At 38.7% G+C, this 15,826-nt stretch overlaps 2 protein-coding genes and 1 long non-coding RNA gene across 5 annotated transcripts; all 3 read left to right on the top strand.

The window, feature by feature from the left end:
* The first annotated feature begins 608 nt into the window (after positions 1 to 608).
* Positions 609 to 5,225, top strand: LOC105393913 (autotransporter adhesin BpaC). Of its 3 annotated transcripts, XM_011565735.3 has the most exons (8): positions 611 to 827; positions 922 to 1,247; positions 1,769 to 1,879; positions 2,213 to 2,375; positions 2,549 to 2,633; positions 2,947 to 3,091; positions 3,304 to 3,444; positions 3,748 to 5,225. In XM_011565735.3, exons 1-8 carry the CDS (start codon positions 821 to 823, stop codon positions 5,056 to 5,058), a joined length of 2,289 nt encoding a protein of 762 aa, XP_011564037.3. In that variant the 5' UTR covers positions 611 to 820; the 3' UTR covers positions 5,059 to 5,225. The 3 variants fall into 3 exon arrangements, with proteins under 3 accessions (XP_048484422.1, XP_011564037.3, XP_048484421.1); XM_048628465.1 differs by lacking the exons at positions 2,947 to 3,091; positions 3,748 to 5,225 and having other exon boundaries at positions 609 to 827; positions 3,304 to 3,435; XM_048628464.1 differs by lacking the exons at positions 611 to 827; positions 922 to 1,247; positions 1,769 to 1,879; positions 2,213 to 2,375; positions 2,947 to 3,091.
* Positions 5,226 to 5,901: 676 nt separating this feature from the next.
* On the top strand, positions 5,902 to 7,284 carry LOC125490152. The gene is made up of 3 exons (XR_007267502.1): positions 5,902 to 6,058; positions 6,545 to 6,608; positions 7,245 to 7,284. It is a non-coding gene; the product is annotated as an uncharacterized LOC125490152 (long non-coding RNA).
* A 3,845-nt stretch (positions 7,285 to 11,129) lies between these two features.
* Positions 11,130 to 14,994, top strand: LOC105393918. The gene is made up of 6 exons (XM_048628731.1): positions 11,130 to 11,598; positions 12,144 to 12,450; positions 12,637 to 12,733; positions 13,145 to 13,252; positions 14,299 to 14,457; positions 14,944 to 14,994. Exons 1-6 carry the CDS (start codon positions 11,130 to 11,132, stop codon positions 14,983 to 14,985), a joined length of 1,182 nt encoding a protein of 393 aa, XP_048484688.1. The 3' UTR covers positions 14,986 to 14,994.
* The last annotated feature ends 832 nt before the right edge of the window (positions 14,995 to 15,826 follow it).

The following is a 15,826-nucleotide window of genomic DNA, read 5'->3' as shown; positions in this document are numbered from 1 at the left end:
ATGGACTTCTAGAGTGTGGTTGTTTATGACTAGATTAATTACCGTTTCGTCTTTCATTTTATGATATACATGTTTAACGTGAATGAAAGAAATACATACTTTACGCTATTTTGTATAGATATGGTGACATGGGTAGCAAACCGAACTTTGGTTTGTGTAGCATTTACTCTCTCTCAGCCTTCTGTAGTCCACTGTTGGACATAGGCCTCTCCTAACGATCGCCACCCCAAACGGTCACCCGCCATCTGCATCCAGCGGCTTCCCGCTACCTTCCGCAGATCATCAGACCAACGGGTTGGGGGGCGACCGACACGCCGTTTACTACTGCATTTACTACTGTCAGTAAATTGAACTTGGATTACTGGGTGCTTAAGTAAAATTGTACTTTCGCCATTTCTTGCCTCCTTTATGAATCATGGAGGCTTCGTAAAATGGTGGAAGAGTAATATTATGACTAAAAAAAATCATTGCATTTCATTACTCGTAGAACTAAAGTATTTACGGCAATTTGATGTTTTTTTTTCATAAATACGGCAATTTCAGTTCTTAGATACGGCAGTTTAATTTTTTACGATCGCAACACTGAGTGGCTGACACATTTGCAATGACGTTTGTTTGACGTTCGTTTGTTGTGTTAATGTTGATGTCGATTCAAGTCGAATGTCGATTTTCAGCTAATATTTACAAAATAAATGAGTTGAAAGAGTTGTTCTTATTAAAGTTAATATAAATAATTTTCAGGGACGTTGAATGGCTTCCCGGTGCCCGCCCCTTTAAAAATAGATCTGACCAAAAGTTTCTTTGAGAAAATAAAAATAATATGTCCAGTAAGTTTCATGTTATATTCTTTCATACGCTTTGCTTATTTTTCAGGTTCTAATCTGCTAAATATTTTTTTTTATACTTAATCATTTATTTCAGACAACCGATGTAACCTTCAGGTGAAACAGGAGCCTGCAACGCCTGACCGTTCTAAGGACGAAGACGAAATTTCGCTCGATAACCTGTGTAAAGCGATAGACACGGTGGTGAAGTCTGATATTGTGTCCAATGATGGAACTGTGTTGATTAAACAAGAGGAGGAATCAGTTGGTGGGTCTTCTGATGATGAAAGTGTTGATGATGATGATGAGACAACTAGAGATTTAGAAGATACAGATGTCTCCTTGCCTAAAACGGCGACTAAAAGACCATACAGCCTTATAAGTGAGGGTCCTGAAGAAAATTTAAATGTAAAGAGGGGGAAAGTAAGTTTCTTTCTTGTATCTCTATAATACAGAATCCTTTCTGATTAAGCAGTATTTACATATTAATTGTATGCTTGATTCTAACCTGCTTGTGTGATTTGATGAATAAAGAACATGATTAAGTTCTGCTTATTGCATGTTTTTGTGTAAGTGAGAGAGTTTGTATCAATTTACCCATTATGTGTAACATCAGAACAGTCACTCAGTCTGTGTATACTCTGAGCCCCATATTCATAGAGAAGTTATAGGATGTTTAAGCTATTGAAATGTTTTACACCTCTCTGTTAATGAACAAATTATTCATTGAAAGAGAGGGGCAAAACAGTTCAATACCTAAAACGTCCAAGTAGCATAATTTCTGTCCAACATTATATTATTATTATACTTACTATAGCTATAGTCATCAAACACAAATGGAGGCCTATACCTAACAGTAAGCAATATAGGGCAATACAGGGCTAATATTGTAGGATTTGTAAATAAATGCATATTCACTAAAATAGTAAGTATTTCTTTTACAGAAAAAAAAGAAGAGGTCTGGTAAAAAAAGACATAATGAATATTTTATGGCTGTCTGGGGATTTCCAGCTAATTTCACCGAAGCTCAAATAACTACATCAATGATGGAAATGGTTATGATTTTACTATTTATTTTAACACTTTTTACTATTTCATTAAACATTTTACCATCAGTCCCTGGATCATAGGTGCTTGACCATAAGCAACCAATTCTTGAGTTAATTCATGTAGTTGTAGGTAATTTATGTAGTGTGCTGCAACTATTAAGTTAAAGATGGTATGAAAAAAAAATTAATTCCTAGGGGATAGCCAGTTCAGCATTTAGCCCACCTTATCTAATAAACTTCTTCTTCACTTAACTCAAGAGAAAAAAAATAAAAAAGCTACGAAAAAACTTTCAGGTTAATAGAAACAGTTTCTTACTTACGATAAAAAATTCATTTCAGTTTCCAAATGCTCAAAGATTTGAGGTTCTGGAGCATGGGGAATCCACCCTTAAAGTGGCCTGGTTTAAGTTTAAAGATAATCCGCAATGCACAGCTGCCAGAGATGTAATTCTTAATGGTGCAGAGGCTGGTGGGCAGAAGCTTTCAGTCGTAAAAGGCAATTGTAAGTCCATGAAATGAAAATCTGAACATGTTGCAGGCATCTCCTTATTAAGTTAGGTACCTAGTTACCTACCCAAATTAAGCCTTTCATGTCACTAAATTAATATTAAAAGTGTAAGACATTATTAAATTAATGTGTAAGAAAAATAATACTTTATTATATTGTTTTTTTAGCATGTTTGAGAAAAAAAGTATTAACGGGAATAGTGATGCCAATACTTCACTCACAAAATGAGGATGTCAGCACATCTGTGCTGGGGTAAGTTTAAGATAATTTGATTTTTAACTGTCATATAGAAGAAGTTACTGCAGTCATAAGTGATATTATTATTAAGGCCACCGCACATATAACTATAACGTAAAGGGATCGCTTAAATCGGTTAAAAGACAGGCTTTTTTTCTGTCAACCAGCAGAACGCGAGCTCGCGGACGCCTGGCCAGAATTAGTTCGCATTCTACTGGCTGACAGAAGAAAAAGTGGCGATCCCTTTACGTTACAGTTATATTATGTGCGGTGACCATTAGCTGTAAATTTATATATGGTACACCTAACACCTTCTTTCACATTGTAGAGAAGACGACAATGATGAAACGGAAGACCTCTGTGATAAAGACATTTGGGATAAAGATCCTTCTGGAATGTACGGTCTGAGCATTGCACATTTAAATAAAATAAGAGTAAAGCCACCTCTTTCGCCATGGGTTCATATAAGCAATGTAAGTTTAGTTGTGTCGTGTTGTAGATGTGAAATGTTTGTGTGCTTGGTGGATGTATCGCATTATATTTTTAAATTCACTATATTGCCATTTTAAATGTTTCAGAGGGCATCAGTGTGGGGTAAAAACTCTAACTATGTCATCTCACAACCACCTTACAAAAGTTTAGGTGCCCTCAATGGTTTATTATTTCAATAATCTTGTATTTTCAGTTTTCATGTTCTGCACTTCGGCTCAAGGATCTTCTGTCGCTGGCTGGCTCAGTGCTGATCTGCAACATCAAAATGAGTGACAAAATGTCAAAAACCTTAGTTGCTAAAGCCAAGTTCAGTCATCCCATCGAAGCGGCCCAGGTTGGTATCGAAGTTATTATTAATAAGCAAATATGTATAGTCTGGAAAGTGAAATGATAGGTTTATCCTATTCCTAACTAATATTATAAATGCGAAAGTAACTGTGTCGGTCTGTCTGTCTGTCTGTTACTCTTTCACGCCAAAACTACTGAACGGATTTGAATGAAATTTGGTTTACATATGGTCTAGACCCAGGGAAAGAACATGGGCTACTTTTTATCCCGTAATTCCCACAGGAAAACTTTTTAATTCGAAGCGAAGCGCGCGGGAACAGCTAGTGATAATATATTTTTTCTATTTCAGGCAGTGTCTATGTTTAATGGCATAAGCTTAGATGGTGATACTCTTGTGGTAGCCATGGATCCAAACTCGTATTCCATCAACGATCTTCTACCAGTTGGGGTAAAAAATCTAGGTCCTGGGTTTGGAATAAATGGCGAACCAGAAGCTGACATTGTAAGAAAGTGCCAAAGATATTTTCAGGGCAAAAATGTTGACATAAACCCAGAATTATTCTCAGTTAATCCAGACCTTAAAAGCGATAAATCAACTCAAACTGTGGTTCAGGATGATATGAGGCCGTTCACTGTGATTATTAAGGAGTTGATTGATAAAGGTGTTAGAGGAACCGACATAATGAATGCTTTAAGAAGAATTCGAATACCAAATAAGGGCAATAATGACAGTCACGGCAATCTTCCCTCAAGAAACCAAGATTCTAATGTAACAACCACACCGCAGCTGCAAAAAACATCACTTTCGACGATTTCCAGCCAAATGAAGAACTCTTCATCCCAAAACACATCACATCAAAATACAAACGCAAGTTCCAATAATTTGCCGGCCAGCGCTACGTCGAATAACTTTGGAGAGCACAATAATCAAATAAAGCCTTCACTAGAAATGAATGTGGTTAGGCCAAATACAGTAAGAGATGGCATAAACAGGTTGGAAAGACCGAATTGGTCACAACCAGGTGGAAATGTGATAAGAACGGATCATAATGTGATGGCATCTGGACCAAACGTAGTACAATCGGCATCAAACATGCCTGGCCCTGGAAATAATAGTAATATGATGGCATCTAGACATAATATGATAAATTCTGAGCCAAACAATATGAGATCTGAGTATAATATGATGGAATCTGGGCCAAAAATTGAAGAAAATCGTAATAATATTGCAAATTTTAGGCCAAATATGGATGGAGTTAGGCATAACATGATAGGGGCAGAAAATAATAACGTGTTAGGTCCTGCATCATATATAATGGGTGAGAGGTGGTCCAGAAACAATATGATGGATTCTGGGCCAAATATAAATGACGGCAGATATCGTAATATGATGGGTTCTGGCCAAAACATGGGCGGTCCTGGATGGTCGGGAATGGAACCAAATATGATAGGACCAGGAAATAATATGGCATCTGGGCCAAATATGACAGGACCAGGAAATAATATGATGTCACATGGACAAAACTTGATGGGTTTTGGGCAAAACACGACGGGAAGCAACTTTAATATGATGGAACGTAGTAGTGTTTCTTTGCAACCAGATGGCAGCCATAAAATATTACTATCTATAAAAAATGTAAGTGAATATTTGAAATATTAATATTATTTATGTTTTGGTAGTTTTCTGGCTTTTTTTTGCACCAAAATAGCCGTTGCAGATTGCTGAAAAATCAATATATAACATGAACAGTCAGCTCTACAGGTGTTGCAAAAGTATATACAAACTAAGCATAAAAGGGGGTGACTCAGGGGCTCAATCTGAACAACTCCTGTTCTATGACTTTTGGAATTAGGTACAAAAAAAATGCTTTTCAATAATGCCGTGCAACCCAGTCTAAACCCAGGGAATGCTGGGTGTATGTCATTAAAATGTATCTATCTATCTAAAATGAAATACACTTGGTGGTACAAATTACTAATCTACTATAGATGTATTATCTGGAAATAAAATGTTAATAATGAACCGATTACCTACCAAGGGCTGGTTTTTTGATCCGTCGTCAACTTAACCATAAGTAGAATCACATGTCAAGCATTATGCCAGCTGCATACGAATTATGTATGTTTTGAACAGGTTTTGAACTATACTTCGGCCGTTGAGAGAATGCTTTTTTGACGTTCGCCTATGTCTGGTAAGTAAAGTTGGATTTCCTTTGCAGTCATCACATATAGCTATGGGATTTCGAATATCAAGAACGCATTCTCTCAACGGCCATACTATAAATGCTTGGCATTTTTGACCACAATGGCCGAAGTATAAGGGTTGCCAATTTGACCACCCTATTTACTGCCAGTTTCTATAACTCTATCTATCTATAACTGGTAGTTACTTTCATACGATTTTGACAGATTGTAACTTTTAATTTAACATTAAATTTTAATTGTCAAAATCGTATGAAAGTAACTACTAGTTATGGATAGATAGAGTTATAGAAACTGGCAGTTATTGACCTGTAAATTCCAGCTGCCGCCCTCCGTGACGCTAGAGCAGCTGGAACACAAGATGGCGGCGTGCGGCGACGTGCAGTTCGTCAACATCGTGGGCTCTGGCACCGCCTTCGTGCGGTTCCACAACGAGATGGGCGCTAGGAGGTGTATTCGTATCCTTTACTGAAACTAGTTTAAACATACGGCAGCAAGAGGGCTATTTTAATTTTAACTTATGTTTTTTTTTGCTCAAAATCAAAATAGGTTTAGTGCTAATTTCTCCATTTTCGGTTAGAGCATATCCAAGGAGTAGTGGTTAAATTTTGACACATCTGTCATGAATTTTATATGGAGATGACGTTTAATTTATAAATCAATCGCTGTCGGTTAGGTAACCGACAATGGAGAAATTGTCACGTAGCCGTTCAAAAGTTAAACGACTTAAGTGTCAAATCCTCACTCACTCACTCTTGATGGCTCGTTGACCCAAAGTGGATCTTGGCCTCCGCTACCAAAAGACGCCACTTCTGTGTCAAATCCATATTTAAAAAAATGATAGTCGTCTTCCGTAGTAAGGCTTTTGACCAGGCCTACTGTAGGTACTTAGCCTAAAAATCCTTCTACCTAAAACTAAATAATGTTCCTTAATTTATAATCAGAGTTTTACGATAATTCCATCGTAGATGGAAACCGCATTCAAGTGAATTTAGCATAAAATATTCGGTAAGTTACTCATAATTAATTATTGGAATTGTAATATTGATTTAAAAACGTTTGGGTACTTAGCCCATATATGCCCAGAACTAGTTTTATCATCATCAAGTTTTACTTTGGGATATGATTAAGATTCAGATTCATGGGTTAATGACCCTCTGGGCATATATGGGTTAGACTTTAGAGAAACAAGCACCGCAACATTTTACACAAAATGTACTTATATTTTTTTCGTAATGCTGTGAATAAGGATTAGTACCTATATATTATATTAAATTCAAAATCAAAATAATTTGTGATCAAGATGATGAATGTACAAAAGCTGCTAGGTATAGGTATAGGTACTTATGTCTCTTCCGAATCTTTCGATCAATGCTTTTAATATTAGTCGGCTGCTTATATCTGCTATTCAATAACCACTGGGGTTAACTAGTTCTTGGTGGGACGCCCTCTGCTTGCCCGCTAGTCCTGGAATCTTACACAAGTAACAGGAAGAGGAAAGCTGAGGAGAGAGTATTGTGGCGCTACTTGGGAGAGTGCTATGTCCCAAAGTGTAAAATCATTGATAAATGATTATTGATGATATAGGTTCGTTTCTTTCTTCACTTGCCATTTATAGTACTTAATTACAAATATTGTTTGCAGGTCCACTATTTCCAGGAGTGCAGAAGATCATAAGAACAGTCGAAAATGTATGAAATTACGTCACATTAAGTTAAGTTTCATTTTTTTTTATTGATTTAAGTAAGTATATTAATTAGTAGTTAAGTTATCTAATTTATAATGAATAGTAGTTATATAATAAATGTATTTATCGCTATATTCATTTGAGTTATTTCTTACAATAGGTAACTTGATTATTATTACTTCTCAAAGCTCTAGTTATTAACTGCCAGAGCGGCACGGCGTAAGTAAGTATATGCTAAAATGACTATTGTAGAAAAATGAGACTCACAAACTAGGGAATGATAGCGCCTTCTGAATGATTTGGTAACTTAGTATTGCTGCTGAAAGTCCCTGGATATATTCTGGCACATATTTTTTTAGACAGTAAAAAATATTTTATAAGATGGAAATTATAAATATGAGTACGGGCGTACTTGCTACAATATACAGTGATAGTCCTATAAGCTATTTAACTACAACATAATCGTTTGATTTGTAACGAATTTCCTCAAAGCTCGTTATTTTCAAGTTGTTTAGAAAAACTTTGGTACAGTGACCGCTGTTGGTATACAAATGGCAAGAGGAAAAGCCAATATTTTCTTTAACAAAAGAGAAGGTCGGATGGGTGAATATAATTTCATATTATGAATGGATATAATGCAAAATCTCAGAAATATGTTTTATTAAAATTTTCACAAAACGGAAGGATTGCCTTTGTGATGTTAATAAATTCACAGAGTTTTATTTTGTTTGTTATCATAACATTATTGGATGATTCTGATAACAATCCTAGCGGTTTAAGCAAGATACACTATAGGTAGGTAGGTAGGTACTTACTACGTATGAATTAGGTATCATATTAAAACCTTGACGAATTAAACACAACCTACTTACCATAAAATTAAAATATGCAGGCTGTTTTGTGTGTTTGATAAACTGTATTTTTTTTTATGAATAGCACATTTTTTATATCTACAGTTTTTCTTTATTTTTATTCCGTCATTGCTTCGTCAGCGATCTTACTAGCTATCCATTCATGGGAAGGAGTGCCTACTAAAGTACTCAATAAATTTGAATTTTATAGGTAAATAATTAATATAGAGCATCATGCTACCTTTTTTAACCTACATAGATTTCGGGGCCCATATTCATCATAGATACCAATATCGTTTAGCTTTAACTAATTACGGACAAAAGTTTTAAAACTACAATTACAGTTTAAAAGCTGGTCGGCACTCTCTTGATTTATGTCTTTGGTTACTTATAACTTATTTATTACTTTTAAAGTTAGCTATAAGTATATAGGCTATAGGTAGATAATAAATATACCTATTACGAGTAGTTGACAATTATGTGTATAAAACTATAAGGACTTAGGTAGTTTCAATATGGAACATTTCGTTGGTAAGTAGGTACACTAAACCAGCTAAGACGGCTAAATATTTCAGTCATTCCAGAGCCCTACTGTACTTTGTCATGAGAGAATTTTCAACATACATGTAGATGGTGGATAAACCCGTCTTTGTGTAAAGAAAATTGCTTTCAAGCCAAATAATTCGCCAAAATGTTAAATGTACCTTACATTAGGTTACCGAGGAAAAGACAAATCGCCTACATAAATGAAAAATCCTTTGCTCAAGTTACATTACTTACTGTGCGTTGAGAGGTGGTACCAAATTTTACGTGAAATGGGTGGAACGAATGGCTAGGAGGATTTCGAATGAAAAATAGCACGTTTGCTTGAAACAGTCGAGATTTATTTCATCGTGTAGGTAAGTTCTGGCTGTACTCGTGAGTACAAGTGATTCATGAGCTCGCTGCGATTCGATACTTCCTTGCTTCCATTAGGATTCAAGAGTTAGCAAATGTTTACTGCTAACATAGCGTGTTGAAGTTGTTTTAAACGTAAATAAATACTAAATACAATGCTGTAGAATATTCTGTAATGAAAAAGTAAGTATTCATTCTGTCCTACAATAATACCTACCTATAAGTTCCTGTAACCCGGAGCGGTGGTAGCTCAGTCGGGTAAGCGCCTGTTTCTTACGCTAGAGATGCGGGTTCGAATCCCGGCGCTGACATGTACCAATGAGTACTTTTAACTTAAGTACAATGTGTACCATAGCTCTTACGGTGAAGGAAAACATCGTGAGGAAACCGCAAATCTAGATCTAAGCACATCTAGATATGTGAACCCACCAACCCGCAGTGGACCAGGGTGGTGGGAAATGGTCCAAGCTTAGGAAGGCAGTTTAGACCTTGGGGATATGCACAAAGGTTCCAATCGAGAGAGCCAGGTGTAGGTATTAGAATAGTACCTGTAATAAACTGATCTTACACTAATTTATCTGTTCAGTTAAATATAAAAGTATTTGCGTCGCAGATTTTACAATATATCCAAGAACTTGGAGCATAAACACTGAACGACACACAAGGTGATCTCATTTAACTATTATATGTCGTGTCGATGTTAGCTTAAAGTACCTTTCTGCAACTCGGCATCAGTGTTAAAGAGTCGATAGAATTTAGGTATATGTCGATTGAGTGCAACCGACAATCTGCCGGAACTAAGGCGTACACGATGAGTAACGACGAAGCGTCCGTTTCGTCGATACCGAATCCGATTAGATTTATTTACCCAGTTTGTGGGTAGGTAGCCCCCATTCGGACTAGGAGGGTTACTCTATACTGACGAAAAAGCAAAGAACGAGATTGTCGTGCATTCCGCATGTTTTATACACGAGATAGAGTCGTGGCCTGGCTCGCGCAGCAGCGCTGCAAAACTACGTTTTTCGTCATATTATATAGAGTGACCCCCTAGGTATTGGGGGGGATTCCCGGCTTGAAAGACGATGACAAATCGCACCACGCGGCGGCGGCGGCGGTGTCGGCGAAATGAGTTCCCATTACCGCTGAAGCCATCATTATGCTACGTTACGGCCAAAGATATGTACACGATGGAATTTTATCAATGAGCCACCAGAGTTTCTTTTTCAAATTCGTTAAAGGCTTTCTATTCCTTTGTAAACAAGCACAAGGTGGTAAAGGTATGTTTGCAAAACTTAACAATTCATGTTTACCTAAGTTATATTTATCAATGATCCATACTATACATATTTTTGGAGATGTACCTACTGATGACTGATCATTGATAAAATTCCACTCCGTACATGCTATTTGCAACAGTTACAGCTCTGTAATTTGAAGACAGCACGACACGCAAAACATTTGGGCGGCTGACGTGAATGTAAAACTCTTCCGGGCGGTAAATATTCCGCGCGTTCGCTCGTAATGATCTGTGTACTTTACTCGTAACTTGACATTATGCATGCCCTCAGCCTTCCTCATCCAACCAGTGTACGAATGTAGGTATTTTGCATAGAAGTAAATAGATATTTTGCCTATCATGGATGCGTGGCGGTAGGATTTTTGGCCGTTAGAAGGGCGAGGGCGTTATTGCTTATTGGACTGACGCTGATGGTCAAAGTTGGAATTAGTTATATCACTTTATAGGCTTGTACCTAAAGATAAAACATAAGACTGGAATATAAAAAAACAGTAATTAATCTACACACTTAGCTTGATTTTCGTGATAGGTACATAACTATGCAGGTAGGATAAATAAAACTTAATGACAGACTTGAGCGGTTATTTAAAACTTTTTCAATCACGTAAGTATTGGTTTTGAACTTTTAAATGCAAGTAACCTACCTAGTTTGGTAAGGCCTTAATTAAATAATTATACTCTAACTACACACATAAAAGTTAAGTTATTATTTAACGTAGAGCTTTAAGTTTTCTTTCTTTGCCCAAATTAAATGATAGACCATTCGATTGACCGCAGTTACACCAAGTGAAATGAAAATGAAGAAAGAAATATCAGATAAATTATTTGCGAAGGGCGTGTGTCGTTCGTTGTTTGTGTTCGGCCTAGGAGACTGTTGGTACGAAGCTATGGACCTGTCCAGAGTGCAGAAGATCCTGTACGCGATATGGATGTTCATATCAAACGCGTACCTTATTACTGTGGTGTTTTCCGAAGTACTAGCAAACTTACGGAGCGATCTGACGTTGAAGGAGAACAACGATTGCATACAGTTCTCCATGGCCCACACCACAGTGCTCGGGAAATTCTTGGTGGTTTACTTAAACAGGTTTAAGATTCGCAAGTTTTACCAGAGGCTGATTGAGGACACTCGGACGACTTTCTCTGCGTCATCCGAAGCGGCTGCCGTGAGGAAGAGCAAGGTCTACATCGGTATCGTGACGCTGAGTATGATACTGTGCTTGTCTATGACGACAGTCGACGGTATTATGTTCCATTTCAGAGAAGGTTTGTGAAATTTTTAATAGATTTTCAAGTTAGGTACTACTTAGTCCAATTTATTCTTGTATGGTATAGCTCTCGGTTTTGACAATCTACTAATATACTTAATATGTACTTACTAAAGAATCTCGAACTAAATAAACTACAGACTTAAATGGCACACTGTATACCTAGAGGTAGTGGGAGTGATTATCTAGTTATCTACTGGACGTGTAATGATACCCCGCAATGCCTAGATGGCGGCATACCTAGATCATATGCAAATATTATACATAGCAACCCCAGCAATGTAGGCACGTCTATTAAACACCCACTAATCACTCGTACTAAATCGCAGTGTGTGAATCATCCATAAGCATAATCTCTTGGATGTTACTACCTCTATAAATTACTTCGAAACTGCCCGCTGGACCGACGACCTTAGGCAGGTAGCCGGTAGTGGCTGGATGAGGAAGGTCGAGGACCGAGTGTTGTGGCGCTCCTTGGGAGAGGCCAAGTCAGCTATGTCCAGCAGTGGATGATTATTGGCTGATGTTGATGATGATTGCCAGGTATCCCAGTCCGCACGCTCGTAACCTACTGGCCTAAAAACGACGACCGCGGCTGGTTCGTGTCCCTAGCCCGGGTGGCCACGCAGTTCCACTGGTGGTACCTCATCGCAGTGATGGTAGCCTCTGACAGCGTCTGCATCACCGCCCTCATCTACCTCGGCTTCAAGTTCCGGAGCCTGCGACTGTTCTTCCTGAGCTTGAAGAGGAACTTTGAGGAGAATGTCAGCGAGAAGAATCAGAGCGAACTCGTGGATGAGTATTTGGAGGGGTTCGTTAAAGGCATCCAGTTGCATGATAGGATTTTGTGGTAGGTATTGTTTATTTGTATTTTATAATACACAAAGATCAAAAATAATGGTTCTAAAATAATTCTTACGGTGAACGAAAATATCGTGAGGAAACCTGCTCATTTAGATTCTAGATTGTGTATCCTAAGTGAGTTGTACTCATTCAAAAACGGCGATATGATCTAATTCTACATTGGTGGATCCAGGTGCGCCAAGAACCTGCAGACGGCTCTGGGCAACGTGTACAGCTTCCAGGTGGTGCAGAGCATCACGCTGCTGTCCATGTGCCTCATCAAGCTTGTAGTGAGTCAAACTGTTATAAAGTTTTAAAATTATATTATACACTTACGAGTATTGAAAAATTTACACTTGCCATTGATGTCATATATGTGACTAGATGGAGCGAGGCCAAAAGTACAGCCGAAGATAGGCGGAAGTGGTGGACGTTCGTGGAGACCCTCTGCACCTCTGGGGTGCCATAGGACTGCAACAACATGTCACTGGGACTAATTCATTGCATGTCAGTGCGTTAGAGGGCATTTATTTTATTAGACCACGCGCTGCTTTTCGTAAGATACAAATAGTTCTACCACATATGATTATAAATACACCAGTAAAAAATTGTAAAAAATTAGTCATTATTCTTTAGGGTGGGCCCTATAACGGGATGAATATTATATTTGAAGTTCCTGACAAAAGTATTGGTATTTTCAGAGCGGAGATCGTAGTTTCACGTTCATCCTTGCGAATACGGCGTTTATACTTTGTCTTTTGGCTCTGACGGGGACTTACATGATGGCCGCTGGAGAAATCACTTGCGAGGTATTAATCCATAATTATCAACTTTTCCAAAAACCAATCAATACTAATCGATTCCAATGACATCGCGCGGTTTTCACGCATTCCATCTGTGTCGCACCCTGCACCTCCAGAAAGTGTATTCTGCACATTGTTAATTGGTGGCAATTTTGGCACACACACTTTAAATCGGAAGTTTTTTTTTTCAGACGACCGAATGGCGTAGTGGTTAGTGACCCTGACTACTGAGCCGATGGTCCCGGGTTCGATTCCCGGCTGGTGCAGATATTTGTTTAAACACAGTTATTTGTTCTCGGGTCTTGGATGTGCCCGTAAAATTGCAATAGGCCCGCCCCCTATTACATTGGGACTAACATAACACTCTGGCGAAAAGTGGGCGCAGCAATGCACCTCTGCCTACCCCGCAAGGGAGTACATTAGTACAAGGCGTGAGTGCGTGTGTGTTTGTGTTTTTGTGTGTTTTTTTTTCAATTTGCGTCGTAAGCAATACTTACACAAATTTTGTGTTTAGGCCTGGGTCTCCTATTTTCGCTGTAGGTCGCGTCCAGCGTCGCGCCGTGGGCCGCGTCACGATGCTCACTATAGAAATGTACTGATGCGGTCTCCCTCACACGCCGACGTTGGCGCGTAGACGTAGTGAGCATAGTGACGCGGCCTACGGCGTGACGCTGGACGCGATCTACGGCGCGTAATAGGAGACCCGGGCCTTAATTCTCTTACCTTATGATTACATTGCCCCCAGCAGGCATCCCTGGTCCCCGTGTGCATATTCCAGAGCGGGTCATGTCCCTCATGCGCAGCCAGGCGCCCGTCGTCATGACGGCTAATAAACGATATATTTATTATTAACTAGATGTTCCCGCGAACTTTGCTTCACCTTTAAAAGTTTTCCCGTGGGAATTCCGCTATAAAAAGTAGCCTGTGTGTTAATCTAGGGTGTCAGCTAACTCCATACTAAATTTTATTAAAATAGGTTCAGCCGTTTTGTCGTGAAGAAGAAACAAACATACACAAATATTCACAAACTTTCGCCTTATTTGCCCCGGCAGGCGTCCCTGGTCCCCGTGTGCATATTCCAGAGCGGCTGGGAGCGCTGCGGCGGCGCCCCGCTCCGGCCCCTGCTGGTCATGTCCCTCATGCGCAGCCAGGCGCCCGTCGTCATGACCGCCTTCGGGATCTTCGACCTGTCTTATAGGAACTTTATCTCGGTGAGATGGAGTAAACCAGAAAGCCAAGCACGGGGTGCAAGACGCACAGAAATGTGAGCGGAGAACTCTTGTCACGTCTCGATCTGTGCGTCTTGTGCCCCGTGCTATCCCTTCTGACATTATTAGCTCTAAGTAGAATTTTTATTACTTTAATTATAGGAGAAAATTTGATATCTTAGGTGTGTTTTTTTTTTAATTCATACACATGGACTACAATGAGGCCTTTCGCTGGTGGTACACTACATGCTAATATCTGATCAAACATAACATGTCTGCAAAACTTTTACCAAACATAACCCAATTTTAGGTACATAACTTAGGTCTCAAATAATAAACGCTGTTAATGCAAGGATTAGTGCAAGCCAAAGCCAAAATAAGGTGCCTATTACTTTCCCAAATAAGTATTTCACAGAACTTCCAATAGTCTGAGAATATTTTTTCAGAATAACGAGCTGAGATATTAAAATGATCCCGTTTTTATTTCAGATACTTCGTTCTTCATACTCATTCTTCGCAGTCATGTACTAAGATTTCGAGTCTAAGTCTTCAAGGTCTAAGATTTTAAAAAGAAATGAGTCAAGTAATTATTAAAACATATAGTAATACCTATTCTATTCTATTCTATTCTCTGTGGGGGTGTAAGTACCTGCACCTGGCTCTCTCGAGTGGAACCTTTGTGCATATCCCCAAGGTCTAAACTGCCTTCCTAAGCTTGGACCATTTCCCACCACGCTGGTCCACTGCGGGTTGGTGGGTTCACATATCTAGATGTGCTAGATCTAGATATGCAGGTTTCCTCACGATGTTTTCCTTCACCGTAAGAGCGATGGTATACATTGTACTTAAGTTAAAAGAACTCATTGGTACATGTCAGCGTCGGGATTCGAACCCGCATCTCTTGATTGAGAAGCGGGCGCTCACCCGACTGAGCTACCACCGCTCTAAATTTTTATCTAAGATTCTGCGTAGCTGTACTGAAAATGCTTACAGAAAATCCGCGTCTAATGAAAACGCTTCACAGTAGTTCCAGTAAAGTCTCCTGAAGTTTTCCCGTATTTCAGGTGGAACTTACGTCTGTTGACACTCGCAGGTAATGTTGTACCACCGGAACTCTGGCAACATTGCTATCGTCTTCTCCTGAGAAAAGCCTTTCTTCTTCTGTTTCAGGGAAAGCAATTTATTATTTCTTTTTATAATTTGTATTATCATTTTAATTGACATAAAATGTATTTAGCTTATACATATGTATATGGTATAAGATAAGTGGGTCACCAAGGACCTGCTAGTATTAGCCATTAATAGCTACAGTCATTTTATTTATTTCCATAATCGGGCAAATTTTTATTTTGCATACTTTCATTACATACAT

The sequence above is a fragment of the Plutella xylostella genome, chromosome 21, assembly GCF_932276165.1.
Source record: "Plutella xylostella chromosome 21, ilPluXylo3.1, whole genome shotgun sequence".
NCBI classification, from domain to species: domain Eukaryota; kingdom Metazoa; phylum Arthropoda; class Insecta; order Lepidoptera; family Plutellidae; genus Plutella; species Plutella xylostella.
This window is presented reverse-complemented; position numbering and strand designations above follow the sequence as displayed.

Bases quoted from the DNA above. Each gene is read 5' to 3' on its own strand.
- LOC105393913 (XM_011565735.3), top strand. The intron at 2,376-2,548 runs GTAAGTCCATGA...TTGTTTTTTTAG, and splicing joins TTCAGTCGTAAAAGGCAATT to CATGTTTGAGAAAAAAAGTA. The intron at 3,092-3,303 runs GTAAGTTTAGTT...TTGTATTTTCAG, and splicing joins CATGGGTTCATATAAGCAAT to TTTTCATGTTCTGCACTTCG.
- LOC105393918 (XM_048628731.1), top strand. From the start codon at position 11,130: ATGAAGAAAGAAATATCAGATAAATTATTTGCGAAGGGCGTGTGTCGT. The intron at 12,734-13,144 runs GTGAGTCAAACT...TGGTATTTTCAG, and splicing joins TGTGCCTCATCAAGCTTGTA to AGCGGAGATCGTAGTTTCAC. The intron at 13,253-14,298 runs GTATTAATCCAT...TTGCCCCGGCAG, and splicing joins CTGGAGAAATCACTTGCGAG to GCGTCCCTGGTCCCCGTGTG.